At 45.0% G+C, this 17,793-nt stretch overlaps 1 protein-coding gene across 1 annotated transcript in view; it reads right to left on the bottom strand.

Annotated features, from left to right (window-relative positions):
* Positions 1-160: 160 nt before the first annotated feature.
* The window catches only part of LOC143297521 (cotranscriptional regulator ARB2A-like), a 34,265-nt gene continuing 16,632 nt past the window's right edge, over positions 161-17,793 (bottom strand). The window contains exons 7-11 of the mRNA XM_076609922.1: positions 17,691-17,793; positions 15,060-15,179; positions 7,119-7,235; positions 5,001-5,088; positions 161-1,806 (exon numbers count right to left, since the gene is read on the bottom strand). The exon at positions 17,691-17,793 is cut by the window's right edge and continues 161 nt beyond it. Coding sequence (XP_076466037.1) covers positions 1,685-1,806; positions 5,001-5,088; positions 7,119-7,235; positions 15,060-15,179; positions 17,691-17,793 — 550 coding nt within the window. The 3' untranslated portion in view covers positions 161-1,684. The remainder of the gene's footprint in view (positions 1,807-5,000; positions 5,089-7,118; positions 7,236-15,059; positions 15,180-17,690) is intronic.

Here is a 17,793-nt window from a genome sequence, read left to right as displayed (position 1 = left end):
GCACATTCTCACCCATTGCAAGAAAGTACGGTCATTCCCCAAACAAGAAAGTATGGTCATTCCCCAAACAAGAAAGTGTGGGATCATGAAAGCCTGGGTCAGTAGGGTTCAGGTGTGATGTATATGAAATTTTAAAAAATCCAGCACACAGTCATTTTGTTGTATAATATCTTTTTAATTTTCAGATACAATATAAGCAATTTCTCTGCGACATGAACACAAATCAAACAAATTGTGTATTTTCCTTCTTTTGCAGCAAAGATATTTTTCTCGACAACAACAACAAAAAAATCTCCATTTATGTACTGAAACTGCAAGCAAAAGACAAGACGTACAAAACAATCATAAAGAAAAGTTTCTCATCGATATAGCAGCACATCAACAGAACATGGAGTTCCGCTCTTTTAAAAAAAACAACAAAAGTCAAGCCAACTTCACACACATATTCCCTCACCTGTCAAAGTTAAAAACAATTGCTCAGTACATCTTTGTCAGGCTCCAAAGAACAGTATACATCTCTAAAAGGAGGAGTTTGCATTATACTCCATGTCTGGTGTTATATATACTTACCATGTCAAACTAATGCAAACTAGGCCTATTGGTTTGCTCTGCTTGGCCAAATTTCGCGCAGCTAACAGTGAAAAGACGAGTAGTCTTGCCCCGGTCCACTCTCAGCCAATCAAACACCTCTAAAAGCTATAAGCGCTGAATCATTCCACTAAACAATTTGTTTAACACTTTACAAGAAATGAAGCATGGCTTTCTTGCTTTGATCATACACAAAGCATGCTTAAAAAAAAAAAGAAAAAAAAGAAAAGAAAGTGCTTGAAAATGCCCAAACTGCGGTAAAACACTGTCAACAAGTTGCCTGGAAGATGTAGAGTCACGCCCCTTCCCCGTTTACATTTAACATTTTTTCATGTGCCTTATAATGTGCACCGTTAAATTCAGATTTCCTTGACAATGCAGGGAATGCACTTTATAAGATGAAGTGCATCGTAGTCCATAAAACTTGGCAGACTTGACTGAAATGTGAAAAACTAGTTTAATGAAACACAATTCAATGTCAGCACTGCTCCAGTGGATGCATGAAGATAAGGGCACTGTCAGAATGAGTTCAGAAATCCAGATGACAACAACAGAAACAGGTATTTTAAGTTCAACCAACATAACCAGACAATAGCCACATTAGAGCAGATGCACATAAAAAAGCAAAACAACTGGCCAGTACACGGCTGATGGCACGTATGTCTGATGTATTTTCTCTTTGAAAACATAATAAAATAAAATAAAATAAAAATCACAGGAAGAAAGAAATATGTCTGTAAAATCATAAAGATCCATCTCAAAATCATACAAAACCACAAAGAAAACTAGTGTGGAAGGAGACATAGAACAGGAAAGAAACAAATACACTGAGCAGACTGATCTTTTAGTTTGGTCTGAAACCCTTCCCACTAAAAATAGTAACGTCCTTCCCACCCAAAAATAGTAACATGTCCTTCCCACCCAAAAATAGTAACATGTCCTTCCCATCCAAAAATAGTAACAATGTCAACATCTGCAGAAAATCCCTTGCCATTGAAAAAGGCTGCTCACATGCATCTTGTCCCACACAACTTGATTCCTAATCAAAATACTTTTCACACACATCCGGATTCCAAATTTAAAAAAAAAACACTTTTCAGAGTTCCGATTTAAACCGGGAGAAAATGGTCTTGTTGAGCCAAGCACCATGCCTTCTGTTCATGAACTGGAAAGCGCTATTGATGCAGGAGTGTGACGTCCTCTCGTGTTCCGTCGTGCCTGCACAAAATAACATCACATTACAAACACCTATGTTTTTTTTTGGCTGTCCCATCTGATCATGTTGCATTGTGAGTTGTTGCCAATTGTCCAGCCCACCGCACAGGGCCGTTTCAGGAAATGTCAAACTATATAAATGCTCCACTGTGTCAACACTAAACTGTCACATACACACACACAAAAAAAAAAAACCATCAAGATAAACCTACAAAACTCATTTCATGACACATTGTCAAAACCATTCAGCTCCTCATAGCAAATAAGACCAGGCCGTGCTGAGGATGCCAGCCATTCCACTTAACTTATCATCCCCAGATTACAAAAAAAAAAAAAAAAAAAAAAAAAAAAAAAACCACACCTGTAAAAAAGGAAAAAACAATACTTCAAAACCAAACAAAAATACATAAAAAAAAAGGCCATATAGGCAAATAACACTACAGAATGGGCAGCTAGCAAGTGCTCATCCCAGTGTTAACAATCTCACAACGTAATTACCAGAGTAAAACAGCACAGATAGTATTCACTGACGGCAGAAAAAAGAAAAAAAAAAAGAGTCAAGGCTTGCTGGAAACAAGACAGAGGAATGGACCGGGAAGGCTGAAAAAGGAGGCAACAATGAAGGAAGAAATCAGGCAGAAACAAAGACAGCGATATAAAAGAGAAATATCCAGCACAGAATTTCCAGACGGCAGGGATGCTATTTATACTGAAAGACCCCCCGACATCCCCACAGGGGGTTCTGATCACTGGTGCCACTTTTGTAACGTTGAAAAGTTTCTGGCTGGGATGCATCGTCACTTAACCAAAGTGCGTCTCTTAACACCAAAAATAAAGTACATTCATAAAGCGCTTTCAAACCCTTCAAAGTGCTTTACAATAACATGTCAATCAGACTCAAAGCATAAAAAACTCACACATGCATACATGCACGTATGCATGGAAGATAAAGATGTTGAACTGTTGAATGCAGATATATTTGTATTTGTATTTCTTTTTATCACAACAGATTTCTTTGTGTGAAATTTGGGCTACTCTCCCCAGGGAGAGCGCGTCGCTACACTACAGCGCCACTCTTTTTTTCTTTCTTTTTTTCCTGCGTGCAGTTTTATTTGTTTTTCCTATCGAAGTGGATTTTTCAACAAAATTTTGCCAGGAACAACCCTTTTGTTTCCATGGGTTCTTTTACGTACGCTAAGTGCATGCTGCACACAGGACTTCAGTTTATCATCTCATCCGAATGACTAGCGTCCAGACCACCACTCAAGGTCTAGTGGAGGGGGAGAAAATATCGGCGGCTGAGCCGTGATTCGAACCAGCGCGCTCAGATTCTCTTGCTTCCTAGGCGGACGCGTTACCTCTAGGCCATCACTCCACACTATAGCAAGGAGTGCCTTATTTACAAAGAGACTGCCTGAAAAGGAATGTTTCCAGATTTGTTTTGGAGGAAGGGATGGACTGTGACAGACTGGAAAAGACAGTAAATTCCATGTCAGTACGGCTGAAGAGCTAAACGTAAAATGAAGGGAAAAGGAGGAGTTTGTATCATACTCCATGTTTGGTGATACATATACTTACCATGTCAAACTGATGCAAACTAGGCCTATCGGTTTGCTCTGCTTGGTCAAATTTCGCGCGGCTAACCGTGAAAAGACGCCCCATCTTGCCCGGTCCGAGCCAATCAAACGCCTCTAAAAGCTATAAGCTCTGAATCATTCCTTTGGCCAAGGCTCTCCACAGCCATCTTGTCAGGTTTTCGCTGAATCATTTTGAAAAAAAAAAATCTCCAAAATACCTTCATGGAAATCTGTATAATATGAAATACTCCTACCCACGTCTTATGCATCCTCTGGGAGCAGCCACAATTTTTCTTTTACCTTACAATGAACAGTAAGACGAGGAGGGTGAGGATGAAATCATTTAAAAATGACAACAATGCCTAGCCTGCCATAAGGTCTTCCCTTCAGATACCAGTGGCAAGAACACAGGTTCCTTCTAATCACATAAATTCAACAGCACATCACATTCGAAATAAAGTGTTCTATCCTAAAGAATGCTGGACACAAACAGCTGAGTGGTTAAAGGTCTTAGACCTCCAATCTGAGGGGGTCCTGGGTTTTTCTTCTTCTTCTTCATGCGTGGGCTGCAACTCCCACATTCACTCGTATGTACACAAGTGGGCTTTTACGTGTATGACCGTTTTTACCCCACCATACTGGCAGCCATACTCCGTTTTCGGGGGCAGTCCTGGGTTCAAATCCTGGTCACAGTGCCTGGTTGATCAAGGATGGAGTTTTTCTAATCTCCCAGGTTAACAGACATGCAGACCTGCTAGTGCCTGAACCCCTTTAACATGTATATGAATGCAAGAGATCAAGTAAACATGTCAAAAGATCCTGTAATCCATGTTAGCATTCATTGCTTTGGGAACAAGAATACATCCAGTTTGTTGTTTCCACACTGATCTGCCAGGATATACACATGAAAGGGGTTCAGGCACCAGCTGTCTGCACATCTGTTGAACTGGGAGATCAGAAAAATCTCCTCCCTCAATCCACCTGGGTCTGCCACCAGGACTCGAACCAAGAACCCTCAGATTCAAAGTCCAACGCCTCAACCACTCAGCCTTTCTGCCCATCATGCTCTTTTCTCATCCATGACTAGTCTGAGCAAACTGTTTTGCTGGACCAAAAGAAACTCAGTTTCTCCTTACTGTGCTGGTGCTGTTCACGTGGATAAATCTGCTCAACACCTGGTCACACACAGCAACAGAAGCTGGTTGGTGGAGAGGAGGGGCAGAAACGCAGCAGAAAAAAAAGAAGTAAAACCTGAAGCTGGATATCTGGTGCCAGCTTTTTCAGCCTTACAAATAATGCTGCATTGTGGTGATGTGTTGTCTGATAGCCAGCCAGAATTTTCACTCAGAGAAATGTGAAGAGAAAGTAATAAAAGTAACAATATAATGCCACAAAACAAAACTTCTTAATGCAGTGGTCACAGAACATAGCAATTTTTACATGTTATCACAGAGTCAACATTCTTAACACAGATAATACAGTATTACAGAACAAATGCTCTGAACACAGTTATCACAGAACAAAAGTTTTTGTTAATACAGTCAACAGAACAAACGCTCGTAACACAGTACAACAAAACAAGCATTCTTGTCACAGTATCACAGAACAAAAAGTTCTTACCTGCGGACAAAGCGAGACAGTCATCCGAGTGAATGTTTTCCATTCTGGTGTCAAGGGGTTCGACGGCCGAAATGTAGTTCACAGCTCTCTGCAACACACCTTGACTGATTCACGTTTTCTGTAACTGGGAGCACACACACACACATATCCAGTCCCAAAATGTTATACTTATAGTCCAGGAAAAATCATTTCTAATTCCAAACCAAGCTGGCAAACCCAACGCGAGTTACTTTCCCTGCAAGGCACTTTGTAACAACACACGTTTACGTCAAGAGAACAAAATCATGTGTGCTTTTTCCACACTGCTTCAAAATGCCCAACACAAACCTTAAGCTGCTAACAGGAACCGCACACAGTCATTCTTGCAGAGAACATGACCATTGACACACACAGGCTCATCACAACAATACAGTCATGTGGTGTAATTTCAGGAGATATGGACAAGAGGGACAGGGGCCCTGAGAACATTAACTCATTCAGCCCTGCGTCCCAGCATTGCTCTGCCATAAAAAAAAATTCATCTCAATAAAACGGTTTTCAGGTTCCTACATATGAATAAACCATGAGGGAAGGGAAGTAACTTCTACAGTGTCTCCGGATGTGTCTACACATAATTTGAAGGAGAAAAGAAACCCAAAAAACAATGTAATTTCTGCATTTTTTTTCCACATCAATACGGCACGGAAGCCTGCAGAGGCTGAAAACTCCCCAGGGTTGAAAGGGTTAATGAAGACAATTTTGTAAACCACTACAAATACTTCCAGACACTCGAAAAAAGAAATACCCACTACAAATACTTCCAGACACACACAAAAAAAAGAAATACCCACTCACTGCCATGCTACGCCAGCTTTCTGACTTCTACAGAATACAGAATACTCTATCACCGTATACAGAATACTTATCATCTTCTGGTCATTTATTTTACTTTTTCTGACATGTCTTCCCTCACCGGTTCACTTAAGTCACATCAAATCATGTAACTAACATATATATAGCCCAGCCAACTGCCATGGGGCCATTTCAGGGCTGAGTACCCGTCAGTACTTAATGTGTTCACAGAGGAACCAAAGCAATGTTCAAAGATCAATAACAAAAATAAATAATAAATAAATAATAACCCTAAAAAGACCCATTCACCCTAGTCTCATTCAGTCCACATAAAGTTTTCAATTAAGTTAACTCACTCAGTACGGCCAGTCCTCTCTTCTCCTCTACACAGACCCCTCGGATGTCCAGTGGGTGTCTGAATGACCCAACCTTTAGCTTCCGTCGTCAGAATTGTGGTATTCTTTGTCAACATTCACGTCTTCAGTACAAGAGCCTTCCGCTTGCAATATTTTGATGATGGTAATTGGGGTGAAACGCTGTTAACGTCGTCTCTTTCGCCGTTCGTATAGAAAGAGTTAAATATGTTTATTTTACTTCTGACGATCCGAATCCAGTGGAATACCCTGGAACAAGGACTTCAGGCATTCACCACTGCAGCCTTCACCTCGCTGGTACAGGGCACTGAATGCTCTGCACAACTGATCACCTGTAAGCCGGTCACTCACCTGTTTCATGAAAAAAATGAGACTCAAACCCCAACCCGTCACACTGGCACATGGCGCACAACACACACCCCTGTAACCAATCACCTGCAAGCCAGTCACTCACCTGTTTCATGAAAAAATAAGATTCAAACCCCAACTTGTCACTCACTCACTCACCTGTTTCATGGAAGGAAAAGTAAGATTCAAACCCCAACCTGTCACTCACTCACCTGTTTCATGGAAGGAAAAGTAAGACTCAAACCCCAACTTGTCTCTCACTCACCTGTTTCATGGAAAAGTAAGATTCAAACCCCAACTTGTCACTCACTCACCTGTTTCATGGAAGGAAAAGTAAGATTCAAACCCCAACTTGTCTCTCACTCACCTGTTTCATGGAAAAGTAAGATTCAAACCCCAACCTGTCATTCACTCACCTGTTTCATGAAAAAGTAAAGATTCAAACCCCAGCCTGTCACTCACTCACCTGTTTCATGGAAAAGTAAGATTCAAACCCCAGCCTGTCACTCACTCACCTGTTTCATGGAAAAGTAAAGATTCAAACCCCAACCTGTCACTCACTCACCTGTTTCATGAAGTCTTTGACCGGCTTGCTCCACAGTGCTCTGCCGTCGGTGTGCACCGAGTCAGTGAACACAATGCTGAACACACGCCTCTGGAAATCCTTCAGGAACGTTTCCGCCTGGAGCAACAGGAAGATGGCACCAGTCACAGAAAACCAAATGGATGTGTGTGTGTGTGTGTGTGTGTGTGTGTGTGTGTGTGTGTGTGTGTGTGTGTGTGTGTGTGTGTGTGTGTACACACACATATATACACACATACACATGCATATATATATATATACACACATACATATACACATATATACATGTATACACACACACACACACACATATATATATGTGTGTGTGTGTGTGTGTGTGTGTGTGTGTGTGTGTGTGTGTGCACATGTATATATGTGTATATGTATGTGCATGTATGTGTGTGTATGTATATATATATATATATATATATATATATATATATATATATATATATATATATATATATGTATGTATGTGTATGTGTGTATATGTGTGTGTGTGTGTGTGTGTTTGTGTGTATTATCATGTCAGTCTTACATATGCATATTTTAGCCACTGTCATGTTAAACTTTGTAGACTTTGTACATATTGTATGACACTTAGTCTTAAATTTCATTATTTTTTTCATTGTGAAGCACGGTGAGCCCCATCTGAGATGGGGGTACTGCGCTATATAAGCCTGCACTTTATTATTATTTATTATTATTATGTGGCAATCCCACCTTAAATGATAACAAGAGAGGCAAGGCCTTCAAGACTCACTTGTGATAAATTAAGTCCCCTAGCATTAATTACAGAGTAATTTCCTTTTTTTTACTATCTGCACCAAAACGTTTGCAAAATAAATAAAAATTCCATGCTTAGCAAAAGAAGTTCTCGTTTGAACAAAAAATGATAATAATGACTCCTCTTGTTGTTGTGTCAGAATAAGAGGTCAAAGTGCCAAGTTTAGAGAATAAAAAATATATAAATATAACAGTAAATGCAGTTTGCATATAATTAGGCTTCTTTTTTTATTTTTTTGTGCCCATCCCAGAGGTGCAATATTGTTTTAAACAAGATGACTGGAAAGAACTGAATTTTTCCTATTTTTATGCCTAATTTGGTGTCAAATGACAAAGTATTTGCAGAGAAAATAGCAATGTTAAAGTTTACCACGGACACACAGACACACGGACACACACACACACACAGACAACCGAACACGGGGTTAAAACATAGACTCACTTTGTTTACACAAGTGAGTCAACAATGATATCATCATTATTATTATTAACAGCAACTGGACTTTTCTTTTTCTCTAAAATTACACTCAGTGATGCAGCTAACAGTGCTGGTTTAACTGATGGACAACTGGAGCCTTCTTCTTCTTCTTCTTCTTCTTCTGCGTTCGAGGGCTGCAACTCCCACATTCACTCGTATGTACACGAGTGGGCTTTTACGTGTATGACCATTTTTACCCCGCCATGTAAGCAGCCATAATCCGTTTTCGGGGGTGGGAGCCTTGTTCAAGCCAATACAGTACAAGACGTACAGCACAGACAGGACAGAACACGACGGGGCAGACCAGTGCAGTGCACCACAGCAGAGAACCGTACCACACCATAGTATCCTCACTACACCAAAACAGCATTAGTTTAACCCTCAAAGTGCTGGATATAATCAAACATACATACAGAAATCATGCTTAAAACAAAGGGATAGTTTGCCTCCGCTACCTGTGCTCTGATTTGGGGCATTTGTATGCTTATCAGTAAGAATAAATAGGTAAACCTATACATTTTTGGAAAGTAGAGTGAATGAAGAATCAGATAAAAGTAGGAAAAAGGCTGTACCTTGTATGTAGTTGGAGATATTCCACAGGATATAATCAACAAATTTTGCACACTTGTTTTCCAAAAATGTCAACCACAATGTTTAGTCTTTTACAGAGTCAAAATCTCAAAATTGGCATTTAACTGTACAAAAAATGTTCTGGCTGCAGAATCATGACATGAATATAACTGAAACAATGAAATCATAAGCATTGTGCTCTTTGTTTGAGACGCCCACCAACGACACGCGCACGCACATCTACAATACTTAATGCAATCACAGGCAAAAACAGATGTTTTCTTTAGGCTCATGTTGCTTTCAAAAGCAACAAGAATGCTTTCAATCAAAACAATTCCCAGTTTCTAGCTTTATTTGGTCAAGACTTCGCAACAGATCCATGCCTAACCCACTTTACCACCCCTCCCCAACCCCATCACCCACCCCCCAGTTTTTGTAGCTGGAGACATAAAACTGAATGAACAACAAGAAAGCCAGCATGCCCAAGTGTCAAAATAACAAAGCCGTTTCACCAGAATCACTGTCAGCAACTGAATCATCACTGGTGACAAGGTCACTCATTTCCTGAGCTTTGTCAACTTCAGTGTCACTCATTGTTTACAAAAACACAGAGATCTGGACTTGTAAACTCGGTCAAAGTTTGTGCAAGCACAAGCAGGGAGGCAGTAACTCCAGAACAAGGCACGAAGGCTGCCGAGTACAGCCGAACGACTCCGGTCCTTATGTAAACAGAGCCACGATTGTGGCCCATCGCACTTCACAGTTCAGTTCAGTTCAGTTGCCCCATGGCGGTTGCCGTTGGGGCGCTACAGATGACCTGTCAACCAGTCCTCTCCATCCATCCCTGTCTTTCGCACATTTGACCGCCTCGCCCAGCTTCAATCCTGTCCATTCTGTGATGTTGTCTTCCCATCTCTTCCTCTGTCTTCCTCTCTTCCTTCCTTCCTCTGACTGTTCCCTGGAGCACTGTCTTGGCAAGCCCCTCTCCTCTTATGTGGCCGAACCATTTTAATTTGCGCCTCTTGATGGTGGTGAGACGATCTTCATAGGGACCAATGGCTGCCTTATTCTGTTTTTGACTTCCTCATTGGTTATGTGGTCTTTGTAAGAGATGCCAAGCAGTCTTCTGAAGCATCTCATTTCTGAGGCCTGAATCCTCTTCTCTAATTCTGCTGTAAGGGTCCATGTTTCACAAGCATACAGGAGAACTGAGTAGATAAGGGAACGCAGGAGTCTTAAATTTTGAGCTGAGCTTGACTGCCTTGTCCTTCCAAATGGTGTTCAACTTGGCTAGTGTTGCAGCTGTCATTGCAATTCTGGCTAATACTTCAGGCTTGGACCCCTCATCTGAAACTATTGCTCCAAGGTATTTGAAATTCTTCACGGTTTCAAGCTTTTCACGCTCATCGCGCTCTCCAGGTTAACTGTGGCACACTCGAGCTTTGCTCAACACAGTACAGTGAAGCAGAGTGCAGAACAGGACTGAACAGTGCCGTCAGTGCAATGCACTACGTTAGAGGTGCTGGTTAACTGATGTCAACTTGAGACTTGCTGAACCCAGTACAGCTGAAGACAGCACAGTACAGAACAGGTCTTCTTCTGCGTTCACTCGTATGCACACAAGTGGGCTTTTACGTGTATGACCGTTTTTACCCCGCCATGTAGGCAGCCATACTCCGTTTTCGGCGGTGTGCATGCTGGGTATGTTCTTGTTTCCATAACCCACCGAACGCTGACATGGATTACAGGATCTTTAACGTGTGTATTTGATCTTCTGCTTGCATATAATCACGAAGGGGGTTAAGGCACTAGCAGGTCTGCACATATGTTGACCTGGGAGACCGTAAAAACCTCCACCCTTTACCCACCAGGCGCCGTCACCGTGATTCGAACCTGGGACCCTCAGATTGACAGTCCAACGCTTTAACCGCTCGGCTATTGCGCCCGTCACACAACAGGTCAAGACAGTGCGGGTCAGTGCAGTGCACTACAGCCGAGAACAGCACCATACCACAGTATCGCTACAGCGCTGCAGGAAAACAGCACTGGCATGACTGTGGTCCACACAATCTTTGTTCAACCCAGTGCAGTGCCCTGAAGGTAACGCAGTGCACAACAGCATAAAACAATGCCACACCAAAGCTTTCTCCAATGGTGAAAGTGATGGAGTCTTCCGTCGGACCGACAGATGAGTAGGCAGGCAGGCTTATCTGTCGGTGTGTGTGGGTGTTGAAGGGCTAGCTCGTCGTTCCGACATTAGCCTGGTTGCCTGACTTTTTTTTTTTTTTTTTAGTGAAGAGGAGTTGTACAGTCCCTTCCCCACTCTCTCACCTACGGATGCTCACAGTCCCACAGGTGCTGATACTGCCATGTGTAGGACAGCCTCAGCAGGCGCAGGTTTTTTCTTTGGAGTGCTTATTTACCTGAGGGTTACCTGAGCCTTGCTCAACACAGTACAGTACAATCCAGCAAAGGTACAGCACCGCACCACAGCAAAAAAACAATGCCACACCATGGTACATGTATTCTTCAATGGTGCAAGCACCAGTGCTGGTTTACCTGAGTGATACACGAGCTTTTAGCTCAACACACTACAGCACAGCACTGCACAGCACAGCACAGCTCAACACACTACAGCACAGCACAGCACAACACAGCACAGCTCAGCACAGTACAGCACAGCACAGCACAGCACAGCACAGCACAGGTCAACACACTACAACACAGCACAGCACAGCACAGCACAGCTCAGCACAGCACAGCACACTACAGCACAGCACAGCACACTACACTACAGCACAGCACAGCACAGCTCAACACACTACAGCACAACACAGCTCAACACACTACAGCACAGCACAGCACAGCACAGCTCAACACACTACAGCACAGCACAGCTCAACACACTACAGCACAGCACAGCACAACACAGCACAGCACAGCTCAACACACTACAGCACAGCACAGCACAGCACAGCTCAACACACTACAGCACAACACAGCTCAACACACTACAGCACAGCACAGCACTGCACAGCTCAACACACTACAGCACAGCACAGCACAGCACAGCTCAATACACTACAGCACAGCACAGCACAGCACAGCACTGCACAGCACAGGTCAACACACTACAGCACAGCACAGCACAGCACAGCACAGCACAGCACAGCTCAATACACTACAGCACAGCACAGCACAGCACAGCACTGCACAGCACAGCTCAATACACTACAGCACAGCACAGCACAGCACAGCACAGCACAGCACAGGTCAACACACTACAGCACTGCACAGCACAGCACAGCTCAACACACTACAGTACAGCACAGCACAGCACAGCACAGGTCAACACACTACAGCACTGCACAGCACAGCACAGCTCAACACACTACAGCACAGCACAGCACAGCACAGGTCAACACACTACAGCACAGCACAGCACAGCACAGCACAGGTCAACACACTACAGCACAGCACAGCACAGCACAGCACAGCACAGCACAGGTCAACACACTACAGTACAGCACAGCACAGCACAGCACAGCACAGCACAGCTCAGCACAGCACAGCACAGCACAGCACAGGTCAACACACTACAACACAGCACAGCACAGCACAGCACAGCTCAGCACAGCACAGCACACTACAGCACAGCACAGCACACTACACTACAGCACAGCACAGCACAGCTCAACACACTACAGCACAACACAGCTCAACACACTACAGCACAGCACAGCACAGCACAGCTCAACACACTACAGCACAGCACAGCTCAACACACTACAGCACAGCACAGCACAACACAGCACAGCACAGCACAGCACAGCTCAACACACTACAGCACAGCACAGCACAGCACAGCTCAACACACTACAGCACAACACAGCTCAACACACTACAGCACAGCACAGCACAGCACAGCTCAATACACTACAGCACAGCACAGGTCAACACACTACAGCACTGCACAGCACAGCACAGCTCAACACACTACAGTACAGCACAGCACAGCACAGCACAGGTCAACACACTACAGCACTGCACAGCACAGCACAGCTCAACACACTACAGCACAGCACAGCACAGGTCAACACACTACAGCACAGCACAGCACAGGTCAACACACTACAGCACTGCACAGCACAGCACAGCTCAACACACTACAGCACTGCACAGCTCAACACACTACAGCACAGCACAGGTCAACACACTACAGCACTGCACAGCACAGCACAGCTCAACACACTACAGTACAGCACAGCACAGCACAGCACAGGTCAACACACTACAGCACTGCACAGCACAGCACAGCTCAACACACTACAGCACAGCACAGCACAGGTCAACACACTACAGCACAGCACAGCACAGCACAGCACAGGTCAACACACTACAGCACAGCACAGCACAGCACAGCACAGCACAGCACAGGTCAACACACTACAGCACAGCACAGCACAGCACAGCACACAGCACAGCACAGCACAGGTCAACACACTACAGTACAGCACAGCACAGCACAGCACAGCACAGCACAGGTCAACACACTACAGCACAGCACAGCACAGCTCAACACACTACAGCACAGCACAGCACAGCACAGCACAGCTCAACACACTACACCACAGCACTGCACAGCACAGCACTGCACAGCACTGCGCGGCTCAACACACTACAGCACAGCACAGCACAGCACTGCACAGCACAGCTCAACACACTACACCACAGCACTGCACAGCACAGCACAGCACAGCACTGCACAGCACTGCACAACACAGCACAGCACAGCACAGCACAGCTCAACACACTACAGCACAGCACAGCACAACACAGCTCAACACACTACAGTACAGCACAGCACAGCACAGCACAGCTCAACACACTACAGCACAGCACAGCACAGCACAGCACAGCTCAACACACTACAGCACAGCACAGCACAGCACAGCACAGCTCAACACACTACAGCACAGCACAGCACAGCACAGCTCAACACACTACAGCACAGCACAGCACTGCACAGCTCAACACACTACAGCACAGCACAGCACAGCACAGCACAGCACAGCACAGTACAGCACAGCACAGCTCAACACACTACAGCACAGCACAGCACAGCACAGCTCAACACACTACAGCACAGCACAGCACAGCACAGCACAGCACTGCACAGCTCAACACACTACAGCACAGCACAGCACAGCACAGCTCAACACACTACAGCACAGCACAGCACAGCACAGTACAGCACAGCACAGCTCAACACACTACAGCACAGCACAGCACAGCACAGCTCAACACACTACAGCACAGCACAGCACAGCACAGCACAGCACAGTACAGCACAGCACAGCTCAACACACTACAGCACAGCACAGCACAGCACAGCTCAACACACTACAGCACAGCTCAACACACTACAGCACAGCACAGCACAGCTCAACACACTACAGCACAGCACAGCTCAACACACTACAGCACAGCACAGCACAGCTCAACACACTACAGCACAGCTCAACACACTACAGCACAGCACAGCACAGCTCAACACACTACAGCACAGCACAGCTCAACACACTACAGCACAGCACAGCACAGCACAGCACAGGTCAACACACTACAGCACAGCACAGCACAGCACAGCTCAACACAGCACAGCACAGCACAGCACAGCACAGCTCAACACACTACAGCACAGCACAGCACAGCACAGCTCAACACACTACAGCACAGCACAGCACAGCACTGCACAACACAGCTCAACACACCACACCACAGCACAGCACAGCACAGCACTGCACAACACAGCTCAACACACCACACCACACCACAGCACAGCACAGCACAACACAGCTCAACACACTACAGCACAGCACAGCACAGCACAACACACTACAGCACAGCACAGCACAGCTCAACACACTACAGCACAGCACTGCACAGCACAGCACAGCACTGCATAGCACAGCACAGCACAGCACAGCACAGCACAGCACAGCACAGCACAGCACAGCACAGGACATCCTAACATTGCAGATCAGTGCACTACAGCAGAGAATGGCACAATACTACAGCACACTTACGATGGTGCAAGCCACAATGCCGCCGTAACTGTGGGCGACGACAGCAACGTTCTGTGCCTTGGCAGGCTGCACAAAGTGCTGCCACACGTACACTCCATGGTTCTCCGGCGTCTCACTTCCCTGGAACAGAACCCACCAGCACAGTGCAGTTCATCAGTCAGTACTACCTTTCCCTTCAAAACGCTTTAACTCTTTCACCACCAGGTTTCTGTGTGAAAAACACTCCCCATTGCCGCCAAACATTTTAGAAACACTGCCCTCAGTCACAGGCTTTGGTTCATGTCAGAACACCACAGTGGACTTGTTCACTTCAAACTGGGTCAGGGGGCAAAGGTTAGTCATTGTTCTATTGGCAGGGAAACTGGCTGCAGCTGTCAAGCTTTGTTACACTGTGAAAAACTGTCATATCAACATGACCCCTTGACGTCGACAAAAGTCGCCCATGGTGGTGCACTGTCTCGTCAATTTAAGTCGCCTGTTGCTGTGAAAGAGTTCATTACACAGTATGGATGTTTTAACCAAAAAAAGGATTTTGGCAATGTGTAGTACTTACAATAATTTTTTGTGTCTCACGATTCTGTATTTGAGGCGCCCGCCCCCGAACGTAAAAAAAAAAAAAAAATTTTTAAGGACAAATTCCAAGGAAAAGGCACACTCATGTATCAGGCATGATCAATGGAAATGTGACCTTACCCTGATCATCTGGGTTCTAGTTTTAACTGCGAGCTTTGATTCATGACAGTTCAGACCAAAGACAGCAGTTATAGTACCCTTTATGTGTGTAATTTCAGATACCTATAGCCAAGTGGTTAAAGCGTTGGACTGTCAATCTGAGGGTCCCGGGTTCGAATCACGGTGACGGCGCCTGGTGGGTGAAGGGTGGAGATTTTTACGATCTCCCAGGTCAACATATGTGCAGACCTGCTAGTGCCTGAACCCCCTTCGTGTGTATACGAAAGCTGAAGATCAAATACGCACATTAAAGATCCTGTAATCCATGTCAGCGTTCGGTGGGTTATGGAAACAAGAACATACCCAGCATGCACACCCCCGAAAATGGAGTGTGGCTGCCTACATGGCGGGGTAAAAACGGTCATACACGTAAAAGCCCACTCGTGTACATACGAGTGAACGTGGGAGTTGCAGCCCTCGAACGCAGAAGGAGGAGAAGAAGAAACCCAGAAGAAAACCAGTCCTTCAACAGCTGATATGAGATCAGTGTGGCTTGAGTTGGAGGTGCAGTTTCTTCTCTTCCTGTAGTTAGCAGTGGTCTCATTCATTCTGCTGAACCAAATTGATACCGTCTAAATACAGAGTGCTGACTGACATCCTGACCTGTCTGACCTCTCTGAGGGGACAGCCCTTCACAGACCAGCACACTCATCAGTCGCAGTCAAGGGGTTAAATAAACTAAAACATTTTCCTGTCTGTCAAAATACGAAAAAAAACTTAGCCATATGAAGAGCACAGGAACAGGAGTCATGATGGCTGCCGGAAAAAGAGGACGCTAGTCAGGGGGGCAAAGAGGGGAGGTTACCTACTTCCGGGAGGTTATCAGCCGTAGCTACTTTCGTTTTCTCCGCATAGGCGGATAGTAGTTTGCACAGGACAGGAATGTCAGACCCCTGCCAGAGTCTCCACTCGTGGGTCACTGTTAAGTAGGTGTAATTAAAATAACAGTTTCAGTTTCAGTCACTAAAGGAGGCATCACAGCATTCAGACAAATTTTTTTTGTATTTTGTATTTTGTATTTCTTTTTATCACAACAGATTTCTCTGTGTGAAATTCGGGCTGCTCTCCCCAGGGAGAGTGCGTCGCTACACTGAGAGCGCCACCCTTTTTTTTTTTTTTTTTGTTGTATTTTTCCTGCGTGCAGTTTTATTTGTTTTTCCTATCCAAGTGGATTTGTCTACAGAATTTTGCCAGGAACAACTCTTTTGTTGCCGTGGGTTCTTTTACGTGCGCTAAGTGCGTGCTGCACACGGGACCTCGGTTTATCGTCTCATCCGAATGACTAGCGTCCAGACCACCACTCAAGGTCTAGTGGAGGGGGAGAAAATATCGGCGGCTGAGCCATGATTCAAACCAGCGCGCTCAGATTCTCACGTACACCACACCACATCTGCTGGGAATATGCCTGACCTGCACCATTACCCAACCCGCTCAATCAGGCCCTCAGTGCATGCTTACATGTTTGTGTACCTATCAGAGTGGATTTCTCCTGAAGAATTTTTGCCAGAGGACAACACTCTTGTTGCCAGAGGTTCTTTTTCAGTGTGCCAAGAGTGTGCTGCACACAGGACCTCAGTTTATCATCTCATCCAAATAACCAGACGCTCAGTTCATTTTCCAGTCGAACTTGGGAGAAAGAGCAAAAGCGGGGTTCAGAACCATACCCTCACAGACTCTCTATATTGGCAGCTGAGCGCCTTAACCATTCTGCATCTTTCCTCCCAGAAAAATAATAAACTGATAACAAAAGCCTTTTAACCCTTTTTTGTACTCCCTCACGTGTACAGCATCCTGTCTAGAGGAATAACAAAAACAGCGCTGACCTGATCTAGATACCCACAATGCACTCTAACCCCACTTAACCCACCTCCAGACACAAACACACACACACAGTCTCACCCTGATCTTCCGGACTTTCCCATCCACGACGGCCTCGTTCAGGTTGGTGTTCATGACGATCACGCCAAAGCCGCCATCGATGGCCCGGCGGATATAGGGCAGC

The sequence above is a fragment of the Babylonia areolata genome, chromosome 22 (assembly GCF_041734735.1).
Source record: "Babylonia areolata isolate BAREFJ2019XMU chromosome 22, ASM4173473v1, whole genome shotgun sequence".
NCBI classification, from domain to species: domain Eukaryota; kingdom Metazoa; phylum Mollusca; class Gastropoda; order Neogastropoda; family Buccinidae; genus Babylonia; species Babylonia areolata.
Note: the sequence above shows the minus strand (reverse complement) of the source record. Positions and strands in the feature narration are given on the sequence as shown.